Source organism: Mauremys reevesii, linkage group 11 (genome assembly GCF_016161935.1).
Source record: "Mauremys reevesii isolate NIE-2019 linkage group 11, ASM1616193v1, whole genome shotgun sequence".
Taxonomy (NCBI): Eukaryota; Metazoa; Chordata; order Testudines; family Geoemydidae; genus Mauremys; species Mauremys reevesii.
In genome coordinates, this window is record NC_052633.1 from 20822886 (window position 1) to 20848421 (window position 25536).

General features: G+C 41.0%; 1 protein-coding gene across 9 annotated transcripts in view; it reads left to right on the forward strand.

The window, feature by feature from the left end:
* The window catches only part of FAM126B (family with sequence similarity 126 member B), a 94918-nt gene that overhangs the window by 57744 nt on the left and 11638 nt on the right, over positions 1-25536 (forward strand). For 8 of the 9 annotated variants that reach the window (XR_005586432.1, XM_039495768.1, XM_039495769.1 and 5 more), the window contains 7 exons: positions 2502-2582; positions 6455-6570; positions 7139-7234; positions 13075-13191; positions 13827-13914; positions 22724-22883; positions 24310-24477. Coding sequence is in view for 8 of the 9 variants with exons in the window: in XM_039495768.1 (XP_039351702.1) it covers positions 2502-2582; positions 6455-6570; positions 7139-7234; positions 13075-13191; positions 13827-13914; positions 22724-22883; positions 24310-24477 (826 nt within the window). In the remaining variant the exon portion in view is untranslated. The remainder of the gene's footprint in view (positions 1-2501; positions 2583-6454; positions 6571-7138; positions 7235-13074; positions 13192-13826; positions 13915-22723; positions 22884-24309; positions 24478-25536) is intronic. The other variant, XM_039495774.1, reaches the window with a different exon arrangement.

A 25536-nucleotide genomic window follows, 5' to 3' on the forward strand; every position in this document is an offset into this window, starting at 1 on the left:
TTCGCCCTCTATAATACTGATAGATATGCACAGCCGTTTGGCCTCCCCCTCCCTCCCGGTATTAATACACATTCTGGGTTAATTAATAAGTAAAAAGTGATTTTATTAAATACAGAAAATAGGATTTAAGTGGTTCCAAGTAATAGCAGACAGAACAAAGTGAATTACCAAGTAAAATAAAATAAAACACTCAAGTCTGTGTCTAATACAGTAAGAAACTGAATACAGATAAGATCTCACCAGTTCCAATAAGCTTCCTTTTACAGACTAGTCTCTTGCAAGTCTGGGTCCAGCAATCACTCACACCCCCTTTACTGTGCTTTGCTCCAGTTTCTTTCAGGTATCCTGGGGGTTGGAGAGGCTCTTTCTTTAGCCATCTGAAGACAAAATGGAGGGGTCTCTCATGGTCTTAAATAAACTCTCTCTTGTGGGTGGAGACCCCCTCCTCTCTCCTATGCAAAGTCCAGCTTCAAGATGAAGTTCTGGAGTCACCTGGGCAAGTCACATGTCCATGCATGACACTCAGTTTTTACAGGCAGAAGCCATTGCCCACATTGTATCTTGAATGTCTCCAGGAAGACTTCTTATGTGGATTGCAGCATTCCAAGATGCATTGTTTCTTAAGTGCTTCCTGACTGGGCACTTAACTTTGTGAATTCCTTTCTCCAGGAATGGACCAAATGCTCTACTAAGGTTATTTAGAAATCAAGCCAGTACACGGCCAATATTAATAACTTTGAGTACAAAAATGATACATGCACACAAATAGGATTAATAGATTCAGTAGATCATAACCTTTACAGAGATATGTTACATGGCATATGTAGCACAGAACATATTCCAGTTATGTCATATATATTCATAAGGATATTTCCATAAAGCCTTATGGAGGGCGCCGTCACACTCCCAAATCCTCCCCCCCCCCCACCACTATGCCCAGTGCCCCCAGCCCATAGACCCCTCCACAGAGTGGGGCCAGCAGCGGAGCCCTGGTGGTCGGACTGGGCGGCAGAGACCCTGGACTCTGTTGTGCGGGGCCGGGTGACAGTCCCTACCCTGCTGCCAACCGTGACCCCTGTCACGCGGGGCAGGCCAGCATCCCCGACCCCAGACCTTGTTGAGTGGGGCTGGGTGGCAGCCCTGACCCCAGTCCCGGTTCCTGCAGTGTGGGGGCCGGGCAGCAGACCTGATCACGAAGCCAGACCCCATTGTGCAGGGCTGATTGGCAACCCCGACCCGACCCCACTGCCGAACCTAACCCTTGGTATGTAGGGCTGGGCGGCAGCCTCGACCCGGGACCCTGCCACGGGGGCTGGGCAGTGACCCTGACCCTGGACCCTGCTGCAAGTCCCTGCCTCTCTTTAGCACACAGCTGGGTGCTAATTGGGCTGCAGGTTGAGAACCGCTGAGCTAAAGGATAATATTTCTGATATCTTCTCTGTGAAAAATTCTCAGATTTAAATTAAAGAAAAATCCTTCCTTTATTACTGTTTCATGTTTTCTGTGTGTGTATATATATCTTCCTACTGTATTTTCCACTGCATGCATCTGATGAAGTGGGCTGTAGCCCATGAAAGCTTATGCTCAAATAAATTTTAGTCTCTAAGGTGCCACAAGTACTCCTGTTCTTTTTGCGGATACAGACTAACACGGCTGCTACTCTGAAACCTGATTACTGTTTTGGTTTTTAGAGTGAAAAAGTGCTTGAGAAACTAATTAAATCTAGACAGACGGCAGCTTTATCAATGCAGCCAACTCTAGTTTCCACACTGTTCCTTGAAGCTAAGTGGAAGTGGCACACTGCCTTTAATTGATTGTCACTGAAACTAGAGTGACTCATACTCAGTGTGTTAGAAATTTTATTGTAGAATGTGAAAAGATGGGGTTTGCTGACTCTGGCATATCTTTTACAGGATTGCTTTTAATAAATTATAATTATTATGCTATAACACAAGCACACCATATGCAAATGCATCTTTTATTGACGTGAAAGCTGAATTCAAAATATTCTATATATCCTTTACTGCTTTGCCACATTACTTGCAGAAATCAGTCCCCTCATTTTCACCTTTTCTCTTTTGATGGGTTTATCAAGAGGCATTACCAATTGCTAGCAAATGACTCATCAGCAGTAATACATATATATTCCTTTGGCCCTTCAGCATCAGTCTTGTTTCACTATGTAATTCTATGTTTTATAAATTAGAGGAGGGACTAGAAAAATCTTTTAATAGTTTCTTAAATGTCTGAGAAAGTCGTGGTCACAAAAAGAACAAATACTCTTCTGTGAATTTTCTTAGGCCCTGATTTTGCAAAGCAAACTACTATAGTGGAGGCAGTCCCATTGACTTTCGTGGCACTTGTGCACAGGCGTAAAGGCCTGTGCAGATGAATCATTTTGCAAGATCGGGGCCTTACTTTAAGATTTATGTTTTTAATGTTTGTGTGGTATAATCACAAGAGTCCAAAACCAAGTTCCCTCATGACTTTCTCTGCTGTAGGAAATTGCTGACAAAGATGGGAACAACAAAGTTTTATCTTTCACCATCCCTTCGTTATCCAAGCCCTCAATATACCATGAGGTAAGAGTGCAACTGTGGTGGTAAGTTGGAATTGGGTCCAATAAAAACTAAAATTGGATCCATTCAGTGCTAGAGATAAACATTCTGCATGCATCTTTCTTCACTGAACTTTCAAGGGTAAATTCTTGCAACAGTGTAATTTAATCCAATAGAAGTGGTAAAATGGGGAGGTAAGTCTTCAAGGTGAATAATGAAATACACCTCTACCCCGATATAACGGTGTCCTCGGGAGCCAAAAAATCTTACCGCGTTATAGGTGACACCAGGTTATATCGAACTTGCTTTGATCCACCGGAGTCTGCAGCCCCGCCCCACCGGAGCACTGCTTTACCATGTTATATCCAAATTCGTGTTATATTGGGTCACGTTATATTGGGGTAGAGGTGTACTTCCATCTGATATGGTATGTTTTGTTCCGTTTGTTTTCAGTTTTTCATTGAATTACAGATTCCCATCCTTTCACATGTCTACTGATTGGATGCTGTTAGCATATTTAAAGCATGATTCTGCCCTTATCAAATATTGGAACAAAATGATCCAAAAATTAAACTGCGTTGTTCTGCTGTATGTACTATTTATCTGTTTAAAAGTCCTCCTTTGCCCCACTCCAGCTTGTTCCTGTGTTTTAATGCTACCATAACTTTTGTCTCCAGCAAGATGGAGATTACCAGCTGTAGTTGATGAGCAGGGAAAACTAAACATATTCCCTAAGTGCTGCATTGCGGTGCGAGCTTTGGGAATGTGGAGGAAAGTGGAAACTGAAGAACAATGATCCCATACTATGACTCATGAGCTGATTTGTAGTAGCCTGCAGCACACAATGTGCATGTATTAGCCCTTATTTAGCAGTGTTTTCCTTAGAATTAGTTTCAAGTGGATTTTTATTTATTTGGCTCTCTTTTTGTATTAAATGATCTTACTAAGATATTACTAGTGAAATCCTGGTTCCACTGAAGTCAATAGTAAAACTCCCTGTGACCTGAATACGAATAGGATTCCACTCTGATTTTTTGCCAACAGTGGCTGTTCTTCAGGGTTGGAGGTAAAAACAAACATTTCTTAGTAAATAGCTATGTCAAGGACATAAAGCAGTGGTAAGTTATTTTCTTCTTGTTTTCCCTTTATGTGTAAAAATTGACACAGTCCTCTTCTAATTCATAGCTCTTTGCAGTCTAAAATATATCTGAATAACAGTCAAAAGTTTCAGCAATATTACATCTTTCATGGTGTAAATTACTAATGTGTGAGGTGAAAGGCGCAATGTATTACTGCACTGGGCTTCTTTCTCTGAACACTGGGTTTAAATCCTGTCTACACTAATGTAAAAGTGAATTTGTGGTCTCAGTTTAGTCCCTAGCAGATGTGTAGCCACATCACAAAATCACTGTAAAATGAACATAGGTTTTGATTTTCATATGAGACACCCAGGATTTAAATAAAAGATGTTGCAGGTCAGTATTGAGGGGCGTTGTTGCATCTGGAACTATGTAGGGCAGAAGTTCTCAAACTTTTTCTAAACACTGAACCCTTTCTTAGTAGAGCAGAGGTTCTCAAACTGTGGGTCAGGACCCCAAAGTGGGTCACAACCCTGTTTTAATCCGGTTATCAGGGCTGGCGTTAAACTTTCTGGGGCCTGAGTCTGAAGCCGAAGTCAGAGCACCACTGCCCAGGGCTGAAGCGGAAACCCGAGGGCTTCAGCCCTGGGTGGCAGGACTCAGTTTACAGCCCCCCTGACCAACACTGAAGCCCTCAAGCTTTGGCTTTGCCCCCTTCTTCCCCCGGGTGGCGGGGCTCAGACTTTGGGTTTGGGCCCCCTGCCCAGTGCAGTGGGGCTCAGGCTTCGGTCCCCCTGCCTGGGGTCATGCAGTAATTTTTGTTGTTGGAAGGGGGTCACGATGCAATGAAGTTTGAGAAAACCTGTATTAGAGGAATTGCTTGTGAACTACATGTTCCTTCTATTTGCCGTCTTGGGGAAACAACCTCTCGTCCTATTTGCAATCACATAATATCCCTAAGGCAATGACAGCAATTTCTAACATGGAAAAGTGATGATTGAAAGTGTATTAATACAGTTGAACAACTGGAAACAAGAGAGTCAGCACCATATAACCCTTCATCGTCTAGCATTTGCAGTGCTTGCGGAGTCACCCCACAGCAGCCTAGGCCCCATCACAGAATGAAGGGGCCTAAGGCCACCATGAAGTCGGGTTAGTTGAACTCGTTGACAACATGCACCATTGACTGACAAAGTGGGTTGGCACACAGACCCCATGTGTAGAGGTTGGCTGCAGCATATGTCATACGTCCAGCCAGCTTGTTATAGACCACCAGCACATGCTTCACAGGCACCAGTTGATCCGAGGAATGGAAAACCTGTCTTATGAAAGGAGACTCAAAGGGCTTGGCTTGTTCAGCCTAACCAAAAGAAGGTTGAGGGGGATATGATTGCTCTCTATAAATATATCAGAGGGATTAATACCAGGGAGGGAGAGGAATTATTTAAGCTTAGTATCAACGTGGACACAAGAACAAATGGATATAAACTGGACGCTAGGAAGTTTAGACTTGAAATTAGACGAAGGTTTCTAACCATTAGAGGAGTGAAGTTCTGGAACAGCCTTCCAAGGGGAGTAGTGGGGGCAAAAGACATATCTGGCTTTAAGACTAAGCTTGATAAGTTTATGGAGGGGATGGTATGATGGGATAGCCTAATTTTGGCAATTAATTTAGCAATTGATCATTGGTTATCAGCAGGTAAGTATGCCCAGTGGTCTGTGATGGGATGTTAGATGGGTTGGGATCTGAGTTACTATAGAGAATTCTTTCCTGGGTGCTGGCTGGTGAGTCTTGCCCACATGCTCAGGGTTTAACTGATCGCCATATTTGGGGTCGGGAAGGAATTTTCCTCCAGGGCAGATTGGCAGAGGCCCTGGAGGTTTTTCACCTTCCTCTGCAGCATGGGGCATGGGTCACTTGCTGGAGGATTCTCTACAGCTTGAGGTCTTCAAACCACAATTTGAGGGCTTCAATAACTCAGACATAGGTTAGGGGTTTGTTATAGAAGTGGATGGGTAAGATTCTGTGGCCTGCATTGTGCAGGAGGTCAGACTAGATGATCATAATGGTCCCTTCTGACCTTAAAGTCTTATGAGTCTATGTCGGGCAAGTTGCATAGCTCATACCCCTTCTATTTCCCCCATTTTCGTGTGGCACCAGATATACCTCAGTCCCACAAATCAATGTCCATTAAGTTCTCCAAACAGAATGGAGGGCCTTGATATGCCACAGCTTATTTAGCATTAGTGGGTGTTTTGTGACTAGTGCTCTATGCATTGAGTTGAAAGTTGGCTCTTGAGTGTTGATCTATGCAAGCTATTTGCATGTAGTTGAAACTGAATGATTCTGCTGCTTTTGTCATTTTGAGGGGGAGAGAGTCAACTTGAAATTTTAAAATGTGAGTTAAAAGTAGCCTCAAGTATTCCTCCTGATTTTCCCTGTCAATGTTTCTTGGTTTTGCAATCCTATTTTTTAATGCTTTCTCTCCCTATTGTTTCCTGAAACAATATGGGAAACAGGGAAACTGACTAGACACAAAATATAGAAGGTAACGAAAATGAAATATTTCTCTAATCCTTCAGTGCTAGCATACTTAATTTTTATTAAAACCAACAACACTTACAGGTATGTAAATCATTTCAGACACAAATGTGATTGGTTTAATTTGACTGTCCCCCTTTAAAATCTTTTCGGAATAATCTTTAGCAGTTTTACAGATTACCACAAGCGAGAAGTAGATACAATTTCGTGAGGTTTGGATCCTTCTTATGGCAGCATTTTCTATTTTTATTTTCCCCATGCCTTTCCCACCCAAGCCTTCTACTATTGGATCCATGGCTTTGACTGAGGGAGCCCTATGTCAACATGACCTCATCAGGGTGGTTTATAGTGATCTTCATCCTCAGAGAGAAACCTTCACTGCACAGAACAGGTGAGTAGTCAAGCTGTAGATACTTCATTAGTCTGAAGCATAAAATAATGGGTCAATAGGTACTCACTGTATACAGGCCTTACCTGGCTCTTCTCTTACAATTTAGAGCTTGTAAGTCTGTTACTAATTCATTAGATATAAATAATTTCTCCATCAGATCCATTTCTGCCAGTGGTGTTGCCAAGTAGTCTGGAAGGCTGATTGGCAGACATAGACTAGGTTAAAATAATTTATGGGAAATGCAAACTTTTCCTATACTATGTCTGTCTTCAATCATATTCTAAAATAGCTTGTTGCATTATTCCTCCATAAAATGCAGTTGCATTAGGGTAGTAATCTGTTACATCTCATGCCTTTTAAAGTATTTAATATTGAGTCTTTTGATAGACTATTTCTAGTCAGTGAATTAAAATGGAAGAGCAATACCTACGGGCTGATGTACTGTATTTCTGATGCCATCTTGTCCTGCGAGTGAACCATTAACAATGTTTTTAAAGTTCTTCTGGTGGACTATTAGAAATCGGAATCTATGTAGTTTCTTTTGTCTCATGTTCTTGTCTGTCTTCAGGTTTGAGGTGCTCGGCTTTCTCATGCTGTGCTACAACTCTGCTATTGTCTACATGCCTGCCTCCTCCTATCAGTCACTTTGCAGGATGGGTTCCAGGTGAGGATCTCATGCTTAAGGAACATTCCTAGCGTTATAAATATGCAAAGAAAGCAAATGAGTTTACTCAGTCCTCTCTGGTAACTTGACAGATCATAATTTAATTAGAAATGTAATGCTATTTTTGCATACAAAAATAATGCATTGATTGTTTATCAGTTGCATTTGCTTTAGTTCTCAGTATTGTAATGTTTTGCTTTGTGGAACATTAATAGTAAAAACTGTAGTGTGTCAAGACCTGCAGTAAAGGCAAGTCAACTGCATCTCTTTATAGTGACCAGTAACCTGGTTAGTGTACCACCTATTTCCTGTGCTTCTGAATGTTAGTCCAATTTACTTTTGAGTTGGTTTGGATGACTGACTTGAACAGCATTTTGACAGTTTGTTTCATAACACCACCACACTTGGAGAAATTGTGCCATCATTTCTCATTCTTTATACCCATCCTTTCCATGACCTGTTGAGTAGTATTTAAAACAGCTTGTTGACATTAAAGCTCTTCTTTTTGTTCTAGAATCTTAAATATCTCTGATACCCCTACACATCTCCTTAGTACCAGCTTTTTATGCTAAAACAAACAGGCCATGGGTGGCTAATCATTCTCTATAATACATACTCACGAAACAGCAGAATCCTTTTCTCTGTTTTTTTGATATGCCTTGTCAGCTTCAGCAGTGTATTTCCTGTAAACTGCTGACAAGCATTATATACAATGCAGATATTGTTTTTCCAAGTGTACAGCAGGATCAAAATAGCTTCTATCAGTTTTTACTCCATTAGAACACTATATGTACTTCCACCAAGGGTTCTTGCCAGAAGCTGGGAATGGGTGTCAGGGGATGGATCACTTGATAATTACCTGTTCTGTTCATTCCCTCTGGGGTACCTGGCATTGGTCACTGTCAGAAGACAAGATACTGGGCTAGATAGACCTTTGGTCTGACCCAATATCGCTGTTCTTATGTTCCTATTGTATTCTTTTCTTTTAGTTGTTGTTTCTACAATTCCTTTGTTCCTGAATCTCACAGAGTGGAATTTTTCCTTGGCTGAGTTTGGCCAAGTGTACTATACTTCTTTACATGTGAAATGTTTCCTTTTTCCAGATATAGTGGAATAAAACCTATAACAACGGACTGAATTTTAACACTGAATAATTTCTCTATGGAAAATGGTTCCCCGTAACTGGAATTGTAATTTGCACATTGAAATAGTTGGAAAATTTTACTCAGTTTCACCATAAACTGAGCTTTCCTGCACCCAAGTTTACTATAATCTGGTTCTACTATATATACACTTCACATATGTGTGGAGAGCCTCCAAACTCCTGTTCACCAGTGCACCACCTCCTCCCTGTCTCTCCTGAAAAACTAGCTTCTGCATTGTTGCCTACAAGTGAGCTAAAAATAGTCATGTGGCTATCAAGGTGTGCAAACCAGTAATTGTATACATTGTTATTCTCTTATCTTAGCTCACCCTTTCCCACCTCCTTCTGTTTGTTTGCTACCCCCACTTCTATTATCATAATTTATCATCTGGATTTTAGACATTTGTGGCAGAAATCTGAGTTTTACTTCTTCTATAAAGTGCCTAGTACACTTCTGCATAAACAATAAATAATGCTTACCTCTAAGCCTTCTGAATTTTTCTTTCAGTGCATGTAACTAGTTTTGAAATGATACTCTGTCCCCTACACCCCAAAAGTCAGTTGTATACATATTTGAAGTGATCCTAAAACTGATTGTTATATCATCCCACTCATCACTCCCCATCCTGAATGGCTCCTTTTCATTGGCACCTTCTGTTTCCTGTCCTTAAACCAATTTTGTGATCTCTTTTCTCATACTTTCTAACTTTGTAAGTCACTCTGTTCTGTGAGACATTATTAAAGTATTTTATGAAATTTAGGTAAACCATGTCTACTCTTTCATCTTGTGCAACAGTGCAAGTAATGTGCAGAAATTTGTCAAGCCTGATTTTCCATTTATAAATCGATGAACTTTTTTTTCTTAACATTCCTTGATATAGAATTTGTTAATATGTAGAAATGTACCATATTTCTTCAAATTTCAGTGTTCAAGTCCAAACCTAAAATGTCCTATAAAATTCCAGAGTACCATAATAACAGAAACTTGCCTTTGTAAAACCTCTCACAAGGTTTTTGTTATGGAACTTATGAATTGCAACCTTACAAATGTTCCATTATTGCTCTCTAGCACAATTTACAGCTAACAGTGTTACAAATGGATGGTATTATGAGAAAAGAACATCACATATGTTCCCATATGGCTGAATCTGTTCCCTTTGTGATTAAAGTTCAAAGGGAAGTTAGAACATAAGAATGGCCATATTGGGTCAGACCAATGGTCAATCAAGCCCAGTATCTTGTCTTCCGACAGTGGTCAATGCCAGGTGCTTCAGAGGGAATTAACAGAACAGGTAATCCTCAAATGATCCATCCCCTGTCACCCATTCCAGCTTCTGGCAAACAGAGCATGGTTTACATCCCTACCCATCCTGGCTAATAGCCATTGATGGACCTATCCTCCATGAACTTATCTAGTTCTTTTTTGAACCCTGTTATAGTCTTGGTCTTCAAAGCATCCTCTGGCAAGGAGTTCCACAGGTTGACTGTGTTGTGTGAAAAAATACTCCCTTTTGTTTGTTTTAAATCTGCTGCCTATTAATTTCATTTGGTGACTCCTAGTTCTTGTGTTATGAGGAATAAATAACACATCCTTATTTAATTTCTCTACACCAGTCATGATTTTACAGACCTCTATCATATCCTCCTTTAGTCGTCTCTTTTCCAAGCTGAAAAGTCCCAGTCTTATTAATCGCTCCTCATACGGAAGCCATTCCATACTCGTAATCATTTTTGTTGCCCTTTTCTGAACCTTTTCCAATTTCAATATATCTTTTTTGAGATGGGGCGACCACATCTGCATACAGAGAGTAGCCTTGGAAAATCTTCTGCCCTGTGGATTTTCCTGTATTTCTTGTATTTAACTTCCAAGGATTTTGCTTTTCTAAGTGCATGTCTCCACCCAAAATTCAGCTGAATAGGCAGTGTCAAATGACCAAGTGGGTTGGTTATTGCTGAGTAAATCTTCCTATCTGAACAAATGTAGTTTGTCAGTAGGAGGCATATTCCAATTTTGCTGTATGAAAATAACAACTCCTCCATTAATCTTACAGAAGCATCCTGAAGTTAATTAGAAATTGGTTCAGTGTGATACAACTATTTTGTTACATTATCCAGTCTCTGCTTAAGTGCAGCAAGGCTTCAAGTCAGTGCACTTTCATGTCTTGATGTTCAGGTTCCCAGTCAACAGATTTTCTAGAGATAGCAGGATATGAGACAGAGGTCTGAGGAGTAAAGAACAAGTTGTTTGGTGGAATAATTTGAGATTTTGGCATGTTGACAATTTGTTCCTAACGCCGGGAACAAGAAGCTAAGAAACTTATCAAAAAACCAAGACCATACCTCAGAACTATGGCATCTGTTCTTCATCTCATGCAAGTTGTACCTCTGATGCAGTGTTTGGTTTTCCTTTTTCCTTTCACCCATTGCTGAAATTAGACCTCCAGGTTTGTAGATGCTTGCTGGGTTAACCTATTTTCTTTCTTAAATAATTGCTACACTTATTAAATTATTTCTGACACTTTAAAGCACCCAAACATTTGCTCTAAGTGAATGTACAGTAAAACACAAAACAAACCCATTAAAATAATAAAACCCTTCTTATCTAGTAAAACCATCAAGACTAACAATAGCAGCCAGCTAAAACCACATACACCTTGATAACACCCACTTCTTAAAAAGATGGGAAAACTGGTAGGCCAAGGGCACAAGTGCACTGTTCTCTAGTTGGCTGCTATTCTTATCCTCCATGACATTTCTGAAATCTGTGCAATGGATTTCCAATTTTCCTTGTCACTTGAATCCTGGGATAATACTCATCTGGGTCTGGCATTTATAAACCTGAGTATTCCTGCTACCTAATGATCGTAATCTGCCCTGTATAATGGTCTCTTCAACATTTCATTTTTCCTCCTGAATACATGTTTTACCTACAGGAATATGTTGTAAATACAAATATGTGAGTGTCTGTCCTTGTTCTTGTATTGCAAACGACCTTGAGTGAGGAACTCTCACTTGTGTGCACACTTGCAAGTTCCCCTTAAAGAAACCCTTTCAGAAGTCAGTTTAGGAACCACCTTCTTTCCATCAGCATCATTTTGACATGCTTGTCTGTAAAACATTGAGTTTCCTTTTCCCCTGTTGTGTGTGAATTTATGCTCATGAAAGGTGCTGGTTTAATGAACCTGGAAAAAAGTTCCCTAGCTATTCACAGAATAATTACATAGAAACTTCCCCTCCTGGCTCCTTCCAAAGTGTCTCACTCCTGACTTGGAAGAACACTGGCACAATGATGAGAGAGGTTGGTTAGATCTTCAGACCCATTCATTCCTTTCTCTGCCCAGAGTTGCCAGTTAGTGCCATGTATGCTATCAGCTTTTGTCCATATCTCTCCTTGCCCACTAGGAAGGGACTGGACTACCAATACGTTTTATATAGGCCATTAAACACATATCAAATAATAGATTTTTGTGTCTGGATTGAATTAGAACCAGCAAACTGCAGATTAAATTATTTTAGTATTTTATGCTAGATGATTCTGTATATTAAACAGTGGTTATCTTATTCTTAGCCAGATTCATTCCCTCATATTTTTGTTATGAGAGAGAGAAATATTCAGGCATCTAGGGTCTCTTTGGGACAAGTGGTACAAAATGCCATTTACAGTATTTACTGAAAAGGGGATTGTATATGGTGCAGTGCTGGCCAAAAGGATTTTTTTTTTTAAATGGAAGATTGGCATTCTCAATACCGTCCTCTGTCATTATCAATATCATTATTGTGCCCTTTGCTTGAGTTAGGTGTTTCTACAGCCTTTTCCCAGCTCTGTCCAGAACCTTCATAGAAATTTCCAGACCCAATATTTTGTAAAACTCACTGTAAAAGTTGAGCATTGAAATGTCTGATGCAAGAAAGAGCTAAGATGTTTATCATCAGCCCCTCGGCTCCATTGTGTTTCTTGCTCTTAAGGGCTAATGCTTGTTACATTAGCTCTTTGCCTGAGAAATCCTTGTTGTGAGTGTACTTCTGCATTAAATACATTAGAATGCAGCTTCCATGTTGTCCGGTATTCAGATCTCAAAGCTCTAAATAAAAGTGGTGATTATATTCGTTGAATATATATGATGTGCTTCAGCACTGAACGGAATGTGGGGAAGGCAAAGCACCTGCTCCAAGGAGTTGACAATATAAAAAGATGCCATTTGAAATAATAGTTCTTTTCATAAAGAAAGCAACTTTGTTTTCTCCAGTTTATTTTTTTAAATGAAACAGTCACCTATTAATATTCTGTTACAGTATGTTACAGAGGAGATAAGCTCTCCATTCTGTAGCAGTAAACTAAATATTCTATGTGAGGCACATTCATTGTTGTTCTCACATCTTCTGGCTAGCTTCTGAGAAGTTCTGTCTCCCACACTCACAGCTAGCTGGTTGGTGATTTCATCCAAGCTGTTGTGAATAAGGGTGTATGGAGTCAGACTACAGGAATTATGGCCAATATTTCAAGGCTCTGCTGTGAAGATACTTGCTTAAATGCATGAAGAGCTGACTTGAGACTGCAGTAAGAAACTGAACAGTTAATGTTTGGCAGAATAATCAGAGCTTATCACCTGAGTGTCTCACATTTAATGGATGTAAAGCATGTTTTCTTAAAGTGTTCATGAGGTCAGAGTTTTGATTCTGTATTATGTTTTGCCAGGCTTTGCGTGAGTGGATTTCCACGGCAGCATGAGAAACGCTGGAAAGAATTCTGTAACAGAGTGGTACTAGATCCTGACTTTATGGTGCAACTGCTCACAGGTGTCTATTATGCCATGTAAGTAGGTGGAGTTTGGAAGAAGAAGAGCTGGATGGCTTCTAGTGAATTAAAATACCCTCTTTTCTCTCTGTCTTTATGCATGAAAACATGAATTAAGCCACTACTTCATTTGAGGATCAACTGCTTTATCTCCTTATTTTCCCTTGACTTGTTATCTTGGCCAGCTGACATTTTGGGAATGCCTTTATCAGCATTCAGTCACAAGTGCTGGGTGCTGAAGAGTGGTGCTTTTCTCTCCCAGGGATGTCACTTCCACAGTATCCCTTTTCTTCACCAGTGTAATGTTTGCAAGCTTCAAGGTAGCTGATAAACCTGGTTCCCCTGGAATGGCAGCGTGACATGAAGCCACTGGGTTAGCCTAAACACACGAATCTGAAACGATTATACCAAGTAATGTAATTTTCAAATGGTCCCCCTCCATCTTTCTTTACTGTTATCCTTACCATGATAACATCCTTCTGGCTGGGAGATGGGAGAGAACAATTAGTTGTAATATCAATTAGAATAATAATTGAGGTGCTCCATCTATTCCTTTATGCTGTGTTAGTGTATGTTCTTTGTAGATACAAAGGAGAAGGGTTTGAGTTCAAAAAGTACTGAATGATGAATGTCTTGTTTGTTTTGTTTTGTAGATACAATGGACAGTGGGGTCTTGGCCAAGAGGTATTGGATGACATAATTTACAGAGCACAGCTTGAACTTTACTCTCAGCCACTGCTGGTAAGGAAGAGGCCACTGAAATAATTTTATTTGATTAAAAAGCATGTGAATGTGCTGATAAAATGGATTGCTCTTAAAAGGTTCATTTAGCAGTTTACAACCATTTACTACCAGCCAGAATTTTATTTGTAGTCTGATGCTTCGTATTTTAACACAGCTACTATTCACATCATCCTCTTTTGCTTAAGTGTTAAGCTCTGGTACTTAGCGCTTATAATAACTCCTTGGTGCTAGGAAACAGGATTTCCTAATATAATGTTCTAGTTTAAAATACATACACTCTTGTAGCAAGAGCTACACAAAGATAACTCCTAGGATATGTCTATACTGCGATTAAAAAAACCTTTGGCACTGAGTCTCAGAGCCTGGGTCAGGTTTGCAGGGATCAGGTTGTAAAGTTGCAGTGTAGACATTCCAGCTTAGGCTGGAGCCCAGGCCTGGACTGCTATACTGCAATTTTATAGCCCTGTAACCTGAGCCCCATGAGCCCAAGTCAGCTGACCTGGCCCCGCTGAGGCTGTGCCACATGTCATTGATTGCACTGTAGACATACCCAAAGGGGTCAAATTAAGTAAGCATCTGACATCACATGATATTGGTGGTGAACAAATTGGTATTCTGCTCACCTGTGGTTAATCAGGGTTTAGAATTTGTTCAACTGACTCCACCCACAGTATTCTTGGTGGGAGGAGCAGAAATGGAATAGTGCTGAACTTTCTCAGACAACCTTTATCAACAGAGCTATCTGCAGTCTTAAACTGACTCACCCAGTCTGAATCCATTCCATTCCATTCTGCAGCCAGCCCTCCAGATAAGACACTTTTCTCTAAGAATATAGCTTTTAAAAAAAAATTCTACTGCGGTTGCTAGCCTGACCCTAAAAGATGAAAGGAGAGAAATTAAAAAAGGAGACAGAAAGAAGAGGAACAAAGAGAGAGACAGACAAAGTTGGAGGTGATTGAGGGGAAGGAGAGAGACAAATAGAGAGGAGGAATTATTTTTTCTTTCTGGTGGAGGTTGGGAGGAGATTTGAGGTAAGGAAACAAAATCAGCAGAAGGTAGAAACAGGACTGTTGCAGTCTTTGGCACCTTGCACCGCTTTTGGATCAGGAATTAATGTGGGCAATAGGCTTTGGTGGTAGTCCTCTGGACTAACACACAGTGAATCAATTTGCTAACTCTAAATATTATTTTTCCCCATAACTTAGAGTAGTGGCCTGTTTGCAGAGAAGAACTGAATGGGATCTTTTTTCTCTTGGCCAATCCCAAGATAAATTCTGTACTTCTCCATAAGTCTGATAAAACTGTTCTCGTGATGAATTAATATTGGCTAGGACACTTAGTTTTGTGCTTTCTGAGTGAAGCATTTTAAATACATCTTATCCAGTGAATTATTAGAACAGCAATTTCCTTTAGGAAATGACTCATTGCATCATTAGATTGGAAGTTTTAAATTAAATATTGAACCTGAGGAAGTGGGCATCTATCAGAACATGCTACAGTACAAAAGCATGTCAGTGTCTCTGTATTTGAATTCAGTTGATGGTGTAACAGCTTTTATTCCTGATTAAAACTGAACAATCAGCTTAAAAAAATTTTTTTTCCGAGTGATTGTAAATCCTTCTAGGTTATCTTTATTTTTACAATGTTAACAAAAGTGTTTTCTCCCTCTTCTCCTCTTGAACAAGCTGTTTGGTAGTTTCTGTTGACTGTTAGTGATTGTTGTAGCCTTGTCTCTTACCACCTCCCTGCTCTTTGCTACTTCCTTTTTTTCCTTCTCCGGTCATTTGCTTGTCCTCCCCAGCCTGCCTTTTTGCAACTATCAGAGGACTCTTCAGGAAGCCCTGCCTTTTTCTAAGCATGTTTTACAAAAATTGTAGTTAAGTTCTAGGACAGATGGATTGCATGTCCCTTGTCTTGCTCCATATTAAAGCAGTTGACCCTTCGGGTTCTTTAACAAACAATTCTCTTTCATCCAGTTAAATTTTCCAGAAGTCGCATGCAATCTAGCATCAATATAAAACGGTGCTTAAAATAACATTTAAAGCAATTGCTGTCACTCAGTGAAGTACTTCATTTAGTCTCCCACATGATTTTCAATCCCATCCTCCTCTGGCATATGTAAAGACAACAGCAAATTATCTGAAGTCCATGCAGGAGTGAAAGGAGCTTTTGAGTGAAAGTTAATTTTTTTAGACATCTGTACCAGGATATTTGCATAGTTGGGGAAATGTTATTGGTCTACATTAAAAAGAGCAACATCACAGCCCACTGTGTTTGGTGTTTCTTCTCAGAAAACTCCATGTAGTGTTCCTGTACAAACGAGATTATGTCCCTTTGTGTTTCTCTAAACAGAAAAGATGACCAAAATAGCAGCCTCAGTACGCTACAAAACAATTGAAGGGTAAATGACTGACTGCCAGCAAGCACCTTTAGTGTTGCCCAGGGGCTGTACCAAAGGCAGAAAAGTAATGCAAGAAAAATAACTTAGTTCAGGAAGAAATACTGAGGCCTGGTCTACACTGCGGGGGGATCGATCTAAGTTACTCCGCTTCAACTATGTGAATAACGTAGCTGAAGTCGACGTACTTAGATCTACTTACCGCGGTGTCTTCACTGTGGTAGGTCGACTGCTTACGCTCCCCCATCAACTCTGCTTATGCTTCTCGCTTTGGTGGTGTACCGGAGTCAATGGGAGAGTGCTCGGTGGTCGACTTATCGCGTCTTCACTAGACACGATAAATCGACCCCCACTGGATTGATCACTCCAGAGGTAAGTGTAGACATACCCTAAGTTGCTGCAACCAAATGTCCTGTGCCAGTCTCACAGCAAAGAAAACTTTGTAGGAGGGGCTTCTACAGTGGGAAGTTAAGCAAAAAGATGCAATATTCTTGCCCAGCTACTGTGGACTAAAGAGTGCCTCTCTATCAAGCACCTGCCCTATACCAGTTCAGGTCCTCTGCACAATGCTTCAAAAGGAACTCCCAGTCTTTAGTGCAAAGCAAGATATCCAGGCTACCCTAGTAAGCATACACCCTCAGGCAAAGTGTGTTGGGCAAAATAGTTGATTGTAAGCAAGAGACAAGCATCACTATGCCCACTGACCTGTTAATTTGATTGAGACGCATCCCATACCGTCACTGCTCGATGCCCCAGCTTCTTTTACTTGACTGACTTTGGTTGAGCGCATATTCCTCATGGGAAAGGATGGATGTTTTTGGCCTGTGGCCTGTTTTGCTTTGTCACTGATAGTTGCAAGCTCTGTTTGCAGAGACAGAATGCTGCTTCCTCCATGAAGTGTCTTCGGGTCTTTCAGGTTGGGATCACCAACCTTGGCCTTAATGGGCCTGGTTTGGGATAAGGCAGTAAGACAGGATAGTATCATAGAAATGTGGGGCTGGAAGGGATCTCAAGAGGTCATCATACATTCAGGCCCCGGTGCTGAGGCTGGAACAAGTAAACCTAGATTATACCTGACAGGTGTTTGGTCTAACCTGTTCTTAAAGCTCAATGATGGGGATTCCATAATCTTCCTTGGAGGCCTATTTCAGTGCTTAAAGTTAGGCACTGCATCTTTTTGCATCACTTTTCTCTCAGGAGGGGCTAGGACTGATGCAAGTGGACTTTTTAGCAAGTTTTTCCTGCTGAATGAGGTCTATTTTTCTTGCATGATTTCTCCCCCTCCCTTTTCTCCTTAGCAGTACAATCTGGGTTGAAAGTGCTTGTCAGTCAGTCTTCCACACTTAGGGTTCATATTTTTCTGGGGCTGCTGTTGCACTGAGATTTTTCATTAGCTCTGACTAAGCACTGTCCCTGTTCTGAGGTACTGACAACGTTAACAGACAGAGATCAGGGAAGGAGAACAACAATGTACATCTTATATCCATGTCAGCTTGATTTGCTATAGGCAGCACAGCAGGAGTTTTTAAGAGGGAATATGAGCAGGGTGCAGATGAACAGAGCTGTCCCTTGGGTAGGGTGAATCAGGGCGACTGATCCGGGCCCCACGCTTTGGGGGGCCCTGCAGCCTGGTGCGATTGGCCACCGCGGTCGGTCCCGGAAGACATAGGTGCAGGAACTAGGAGTGGGGGGAGGGTGCTGCAACGCTCCCGGCCCCGTGCGCCACTGAGTGGGGCTGATTTGTCCTGGACCCCGCACCTCCCTAGGGATGGCCCTGCAGACGAATGCAGAGAGATTGTACTATGCATCAGGGAATGCATGGAAGGGGATTGTGAGAGACACTTACAAACCAAGTGGATGAGGTTTCGGAGCAATAGCGGAACAAAAAGGGTTTGAGGGGGTGAGACCAAACAAAGCTTGACAAGGAAGGATAAGCAGGGAGGGGCAGAGTTATGTACAACTCTGAAGGTGTGAAGAATCTTAAAATTTGTTATGTCAGATAGGAAGCCAATGGAGAGATTTGAAAAGGCGTTTTACATGATCAAAACAACAGGCAAAGATCAGGTTTGTATGGACTGAAGTGGGTCACAGGGTGTGTGTTTGGAGGCCAGAGGAGATTGTTGCAGTAATCAAGGCAGAATGTAATGAGAGATTTGGCTCTAGGGATGGAGAAAAGGAAGAATTTTGGAGATGCTGACGAGGAAGAAGCAGCAGGATTTGGAAATGGCCTGCATGTGTGTGGCAAGGAAGGGGAACGAGTCAAAAATAACCCCCCAGGTTACATGCCTGGGTGATGAGAGGATGGCAGCGTGGACAACTGTAATAAAAAAAAAAGGAAAGAGGAGAAGCTTGTAAACTTTACAACAGTATTACTCTGCTTGTTCCTGAGAATGTCCACATACATTGTGTAAAATTCTCCTTTCTTTTCACTTGTGAGTTTTCCAAGATAAACTGTTACACTTTTCCAAAGGGCAGATGACTACCTTACTGACTTATTTTCCTCAGACCTTTTGTGGGCAGTACAGAGAATTTTATGCTGTGCCAATAAACTGGGAGGAGAGACTACCCTCTACCAGAATTTCCCCAATCATGGGGAACAATGGGATTACAGTTTAAAATTATTAATATTGTTAAACAAGACACATAGTTCAGATATCACAGCCATTACTTGCCCTCCCTTCCTTGGGCAGAACTCCTTCCCAAAGGAATATTTATTCATAACTATACAAAATATTTGATACAACCACAGGAATTTAGACAAAGGACATCTCACAGTTTAAACAATGCATTTTCCTGTGTTTCTCTTCAGTATAGAAGAGACTAAAAGCATAGAGCAGGGGTCGGCAACCTTTCAGAAGTGGTGTGCCAAGTCTTCATTTATTCACTCTAATTTAAGGTTTCACGTGCCAGTAATACATTTTAACATTTTTAGAAGGTCTCTTTCTATAAGACTATAATATAATACTAAACTATTGCTGTATGTAAAGTAAATAAGGTTTTTAAAATGTTTAAGAAGCTTCATTTAAAATTAAATTAAAATACAAAGACCCCTGGACTCGTGGCCAGGACCCAGGCAGTGTGAGTGCCACTGAAAATCAGCTCACATGACGCAGGTTGCCTACCCCTGGTATAGAGTATGGACTAAAAGAACATGTTAACAGAAAAGTAGATGTGACACTTTCTTGGAGTGCCCAGGACTACAAGTCACTTTGTTAACCCTTTGCCTCGACGAGAGGGAGTCTTTCTTGTGGTAGCCAGGTGTCAGCTCCCAGATGCCACCAGCCTTTCAACCATTTAAGCAATCACCGCAGGGCTCTTTTGCATTACAATTGAACAACTCTTGGACCCCAGCCTCGAGCTACTCCAAAAGCATCCCCCTCTAGAATCCAGCCCCTGTCACTTGACACTCACAGCAATTACCAGGTTCCCTCCTCCCAAGGGAATAGTATAAATGCACCAGCCTGTTTGATTCAAATGACTATCTGCTCCAAGATAACACAGCACTGTAATCTATTTATTTTGAAAACAAGTACAGTAGAACCTCAGTTACAAACATGGAGTTACGAACTGACCGGTCAACCACACACCTCATTTGGAACCGGAAGAGTGCAATCAGGCAGCAGAGTCAGGAGGGGGGGGGAAAGCAAACACTGTACAGTACTGTGTTAAACATAAACTACTAAAAAAATAAAAGGCAAGTTTAAAAAAAAAAATTTGACAACAGAACCGTGTCTGCTTGTTTCATTTAAATTAAGATGGTTAAAAGCAGCACTTTACTTCTGCATAGTAAAGTTTCAAAGCTGTATTACATCAATGTTCATGTGTAAACTTTTGAAAGAACAACCATAATGTTTTTTTCAGAGTTATGAGCAACCTCCATTCCCAAGGTGATCATGACTTTGAGGTTCTACTGTATAAGTTTAGTAACAGAGGTAAAGATTTTAAGAGATAGTGAGAAGAGGTAACAAGAATAACAGGTTACAAATAAAATAAAATTATAACACACTTCTGGTAGACTTAGACTGAACTATAACAAGCTAACCTCATCTGAAGCAATTTCTCATCTAAGAACTTCCTTACATCATTTCAGCCAAGGTTGTTTGAAATCTTGTTTTCATGGGCATAAGTGCACTGCCTGGTTACCCCCTCAAGCGCAGAATAAAAGAGTGGTCCCCGTGCTTCCCTCTTATACCCCAAAGTCCATTGTCTTTGCACCCCAGAGATAAGACAACCCCCTGAGGGTTCTATTCTCCAGCATCTTTCCATCTGCCTGTTTCACAGTATGCAGATTTGGCTTTCAGTGCTCAATCATTTGACAGAGAGACCCATCTTATCTCCTGTCTGGAGGAAACCTGTTTGTCAGCTGTGCCTGGTTACAGACTTTAGATACTACAGTATCTAAACAAAACTTTTTAAATGTCAGTATAATACATATATTTCACAACAATACAATGACTGGCTTTCATTTGATACTTTACAGGACACTATTTATGGATAAATACTATGAAAGCAATGTGTTAGGTGTAGTGAGTTTGTCAGGCCTAGTAGGAGTTGCTGACAGTCATGAACCCTTTGCCAGTTGGTAGCAATGAGCCTGTATGTCACAGTAGAGCCTCTTGTTAAAGGTGTATACTCAGGCTATGTCTACACTACTGTGGTAAATTGACCAATGCTATGCAACTCCAGCTACGTGAATAACATAGCTGGAGTCAACATACCTTAGGTTGAGTTACCGCGGGGTCTACACTGTGGGGGGTTGACAGGAGAACATCTTCCCTTGCCTTACCTTCCTCTTCTCATCGGAGGGGGGCGGGGGTAGAGTACAGGAGTCGACTGGAGAGTGATCTTCTGTTGATTTGGTGGGTCTTTATTAGACCCGCTAAATCGACCGCCGGTGGATTGATCTCAGAGTGTCAATCCCGGCTGTAGTGTAGGCCTGCCCTCTGTTAATCTGGATTTCAGTTGAACTGACATAGGACTATCCATCTCTGGGTTTTGTTCTGTCAATGTTAAAATATATTTCACTGATGTTTTGCATGTCTTTGCCATGAGCAACCAAATAAATTACTTGATTTTAAAAAGGGCCACGTCTTGCAGCTGTTATACATCCTAATACAAACTTCAATCTTTAAAATACTTCTGTCTCTGCTGCTTTGACTTTTGATAAATCACTGATGACTTTAAATGATCCAAGGAAAAAAAAACAAATTGGGTGACTACATAGCATTGTTCTTCTTAATGCCTGTTAACTGAATTGCAGAGAAAAGCAATAGCAGTTGTTGTTGCTGTATAGGATGGGACTGAGTGAGATTAAAGGCAGAAAAATAACTAGGGAAATGATACCTTGTTACTCGATTTATCATTCCCCTTTGAGTAATATCAGCTTGCTTTATTAGGGGAAAGTTTTAATAAATGTTGAGATCCTTGATTTAAGATATGTAAGTGCAAAGTATTAGTATTTATTATTTTATTAGTGTATTAGTATTGCAAATCCAACACAGCCACAGATGATGACCTGGATTCTATTTTTCTCATCTATCAAAGTTGTGAACCAAATTCTGACAGCAAGTTTATTATACTGGTGGATGATGCACAAGCTGCAAAAACCCCAACTTGACTTTCATATCCTAGTTTGTTAGCAGTTGGCTATTAGAACAGCCATCTTTTTATTTGTAAACTGGGAGGTTTCATCTGGAAGTTACTGAAAGATAATAAATGTGGAACCCCATAATGGCATTTTTACAGCTGCTTTTATGTTTACAATAGTATTTTAAGTCTCAAAACTGGAAGAGATCAGTTGCTCTCCAGAGCTGCACAAGTAGAGCTCCAGCTTTATCATCAGTTCTAGTACCTATCTTTTATTGTAGAGAACAACTTATTGTGGAGCTTCTGTACTTGTCATGCTGCAGTTCTCTAACATTTTGTAGAAAACTGACAAAAAGGGGTAGTTGAAGATTGGGAGCTAATCATGTGACCTTTGTGAAGGTAACACTATTTTTATTTATGTAGCCATTGATTGCACTTGTGCTGTTTGCACTGACATGGTTTGTGACCTAATTCTTGAAGGATAGTACTACTGGGTTTCATTTGAAGTCTGACTCTGTTGGAATACTCTCTTTTTCTGCAGTGAATCTGCAGCAAAACAAACAGATCATTTAATAAAATGAGAATGGGGAAGCTCAAACCTTCCTAGGGAGAAGGAAGTCCTCTATAGTCCAGATATATCAGCTTTGCAATGAGCCTGTCAGTGGTCATGAAGTCCTGAAGTCACTGCCATGCTTATGTGTGGCAGCCTGATACACTGTTGCCAAATCTTTGTCTCCCCATCCAGTCTGACAATAAAATTTGGCACTGCTCTTAGTATAGTCGAGGGTGGTGAATTTGCATAGGATTTTACTGTTACCGTAGGTTGCAAATGCCATGAAGAACTCGTTGCCCTTTGATGCCCCTGATATGTCGCAAGAAGGCCAGAAGGTGCTGAAGGTGGAGGTTACTCCTACAGTGCCCAGGATCTCTCGGACTGCCATTACGACAGCTTCCATCCGTCGCCATCGGTGGAGGAGAGAAGGTGAGCAGTCCCACGGTGCCGCGAATAACATACTGTACTGTGTTCATCTCCATCGTTACCAATTAGCTTCTGAATCTGAATGTTGACAGAATAGTTTCATTTAATTGTTTCTCTAACAGCAGTATTTTGTAACAATATATAGCGCTTTACATCTTTTCAGAGCACTGCATGGCCATGAACTCTTAAATCTCACAGTACTCCTGTGAGGTAGGTAAGTACCCTCCTTTTACAGATGGAGAAGCTTGAGAGGTTAGGTGTCTTTTCCATGTTGTGTAGCATGGAGTATCAGTGGCCGAGGTGCGTTAGATCTTGGGATTTCTTGGCTCCCAGTCCCACACTCAGTCCGTTAGACCACGTTGCTTCCCATCTGTAATTAGTGCAAGAAGTACTATTGGCCTGACTTTTTCAGTGGTCCTGAGCAACCACTGATCCCACTTAAGTCTGTGGGAGATTGAGTTGTGCAGCTCTAAATCAGACCATTTGTTCTTAGAGAAAAATTCCTAAACTACTTTTGACTAAATTATCTCATTCCCCTTCACTCCCCTGTTTTTCTTGAGGGATGCTTGTATTGCTAAGAATAGTATTTAATTGTGCAAGGAAGAAAAATAGATGTGGTAGCTTTTTTTCTTGTGGTCAGGTGCACCTTCAGTATAAGTATGGCAAAAAGCTTGCTTAGAAATCACTGTCATATTTAAAAGCTTTGTGTTCCTGCATGTATAAAAACATCCATTGAAAAAGCTGCATAAATGGCTGAAAGTAAAAAGTGGGAACTTAAGATATCGCAGAGGGAGAACTTGATCTCTGGTTTCAAACCCTGTCCCTTCTTTTACAGTTTATTTTTATGTATCAAGAACCAGAGTGCTTCATGATCTGTCAAGTCAGGCTGCCCAAGCCTAGAAGCAAACGTTACCATTTTGCAGATTTTCAGTCATGTTTGTCCTTAGCACTGATATCGTTTTGTTCGTTTGCCAGTCTCTCTCACGTACAATATAGTTCATCTTCCTCTTTCTGTGGGTGTGCACACAAATGTATTTGTGTGTGTATATAAGTAAGGCTATGTCTACAGTGCATACAGTGTGGATTATAAGGGTGTGAATTGCGGAGTGCACCAGAATGCTGTGTGTGGACGCTGCTGGCATGAACTAAAAGGTACAAAGTTCGCATTTAACATACTCCTCTTTCAAAAGCGTAGGGATCTTTTAGTTTGCTCCAGCAGTGTTGCATGGAGCAGATAGAGCATACCATTGTTGTGCACTCTGCAGTTTGCACCCCCATAACCTGCTGTACAGTGCAGTGTAGACCAGCCCTAAATGTGGATAGTGCTTTTGTTTTTCCATGTCCACATAAATCTTCTCTTTTCCCTGCCTGGATTGGAATGCCTAGAAAGGAATAGAAAAGCACTAAAATTTTGTGTGTTGAATCCCAGATGGCTTTGACTTCTCAAACGAGGCTGACTCAAGCATTCCTGGCTCCCCGATCCAGCACGGCTCCACAGACCTAGGGATCAAACGTGAGCAAGAGGGGGAGGTGCTGGTGCGCAGGACCCCTGAGCATGGCTCACCGGAGCCCACCTTGACAGCAGCCACAACAGAGGGTAGGACAGAGAGGAGGCAGAAGTCAGTGAGGCAGTTGCCGGAGGAAGATCCTGGCTCCCTATCCCCAAGCAGAACTTCTTTCCATTCTAGTGCGTGTTTCCACTATCCCAGGGTGTATTAGCTTCTCTTTGCAATACACACATCCCCTATATACCTAGCACCAGGTCAGGTACTACCTTTTGTTATCATGTGGGCTGGCCTGGGGCTTGCATCTCTGTGTGGTGAAAGGCAGCTTGGCATGGCTAACGAAAAGGCAAGGGCAGCATCTAAGAGCATTGAGATTGCTTGGAAATTTCCTATTACTGAGCATGTTTACTCTAATATTTGTGAGAAAAATACTGCACCAAATGAGCATGAGCCCAGTTCAGAAAACCTGATGAATCCGTTTTAGGGTATAAAAGAATCTTACTACAACTTTAGATTAACAAGATAGTATTGGAACAATGTTTCAAAATTCCAAAGTGAATTTCCTGTCGCTGTTAAAGTTGGGTTTGCCTAAGATGTAGATTCCCAGTGTTCTGCTTTGAATAAATTCTTTTATATTTATTCTCCACACTTCTATTCACTAAAGCTTCACCATCTTGTTAGCCTGTGTGAGTGGACTGGCTGTAAACAACCACACCAATCCCCTAACTGGAATCAAGTTGTAACGTTTCCAGCCACTTTAAAACAGTGACTGTTTTTCTTCACAAACAGGTTCTTTTGGTGTATGCTGTTGGATTTTGCAACAGCTGCCCTTGCAGCCACATGTAGTATTCTGTGAGTTGTCTGATACAGGTTCATTTTCCTTTAGTGAGTTTATTAACTTATCATCTGTACTTGGTAAGAGGTATACTTTCATGCAGTGAATTTGATTCATGACTTCTCTTGGTGGTGGTGGTGGTGGTGGTGTGCTTAATTCCCCAGGTTTTTAGCTGAAAATGTATTCCCAAGAGTCCTCTGATCTTCCTAATCTGTTTCTATAATTTAAGTTTTTCTTTTCTGTGTGAACATTCCTTTGGCATTTCCAACAGCTATAAAGGTCACAATTTCTCTGAAACAGAGAAGGTGTTTGCAGA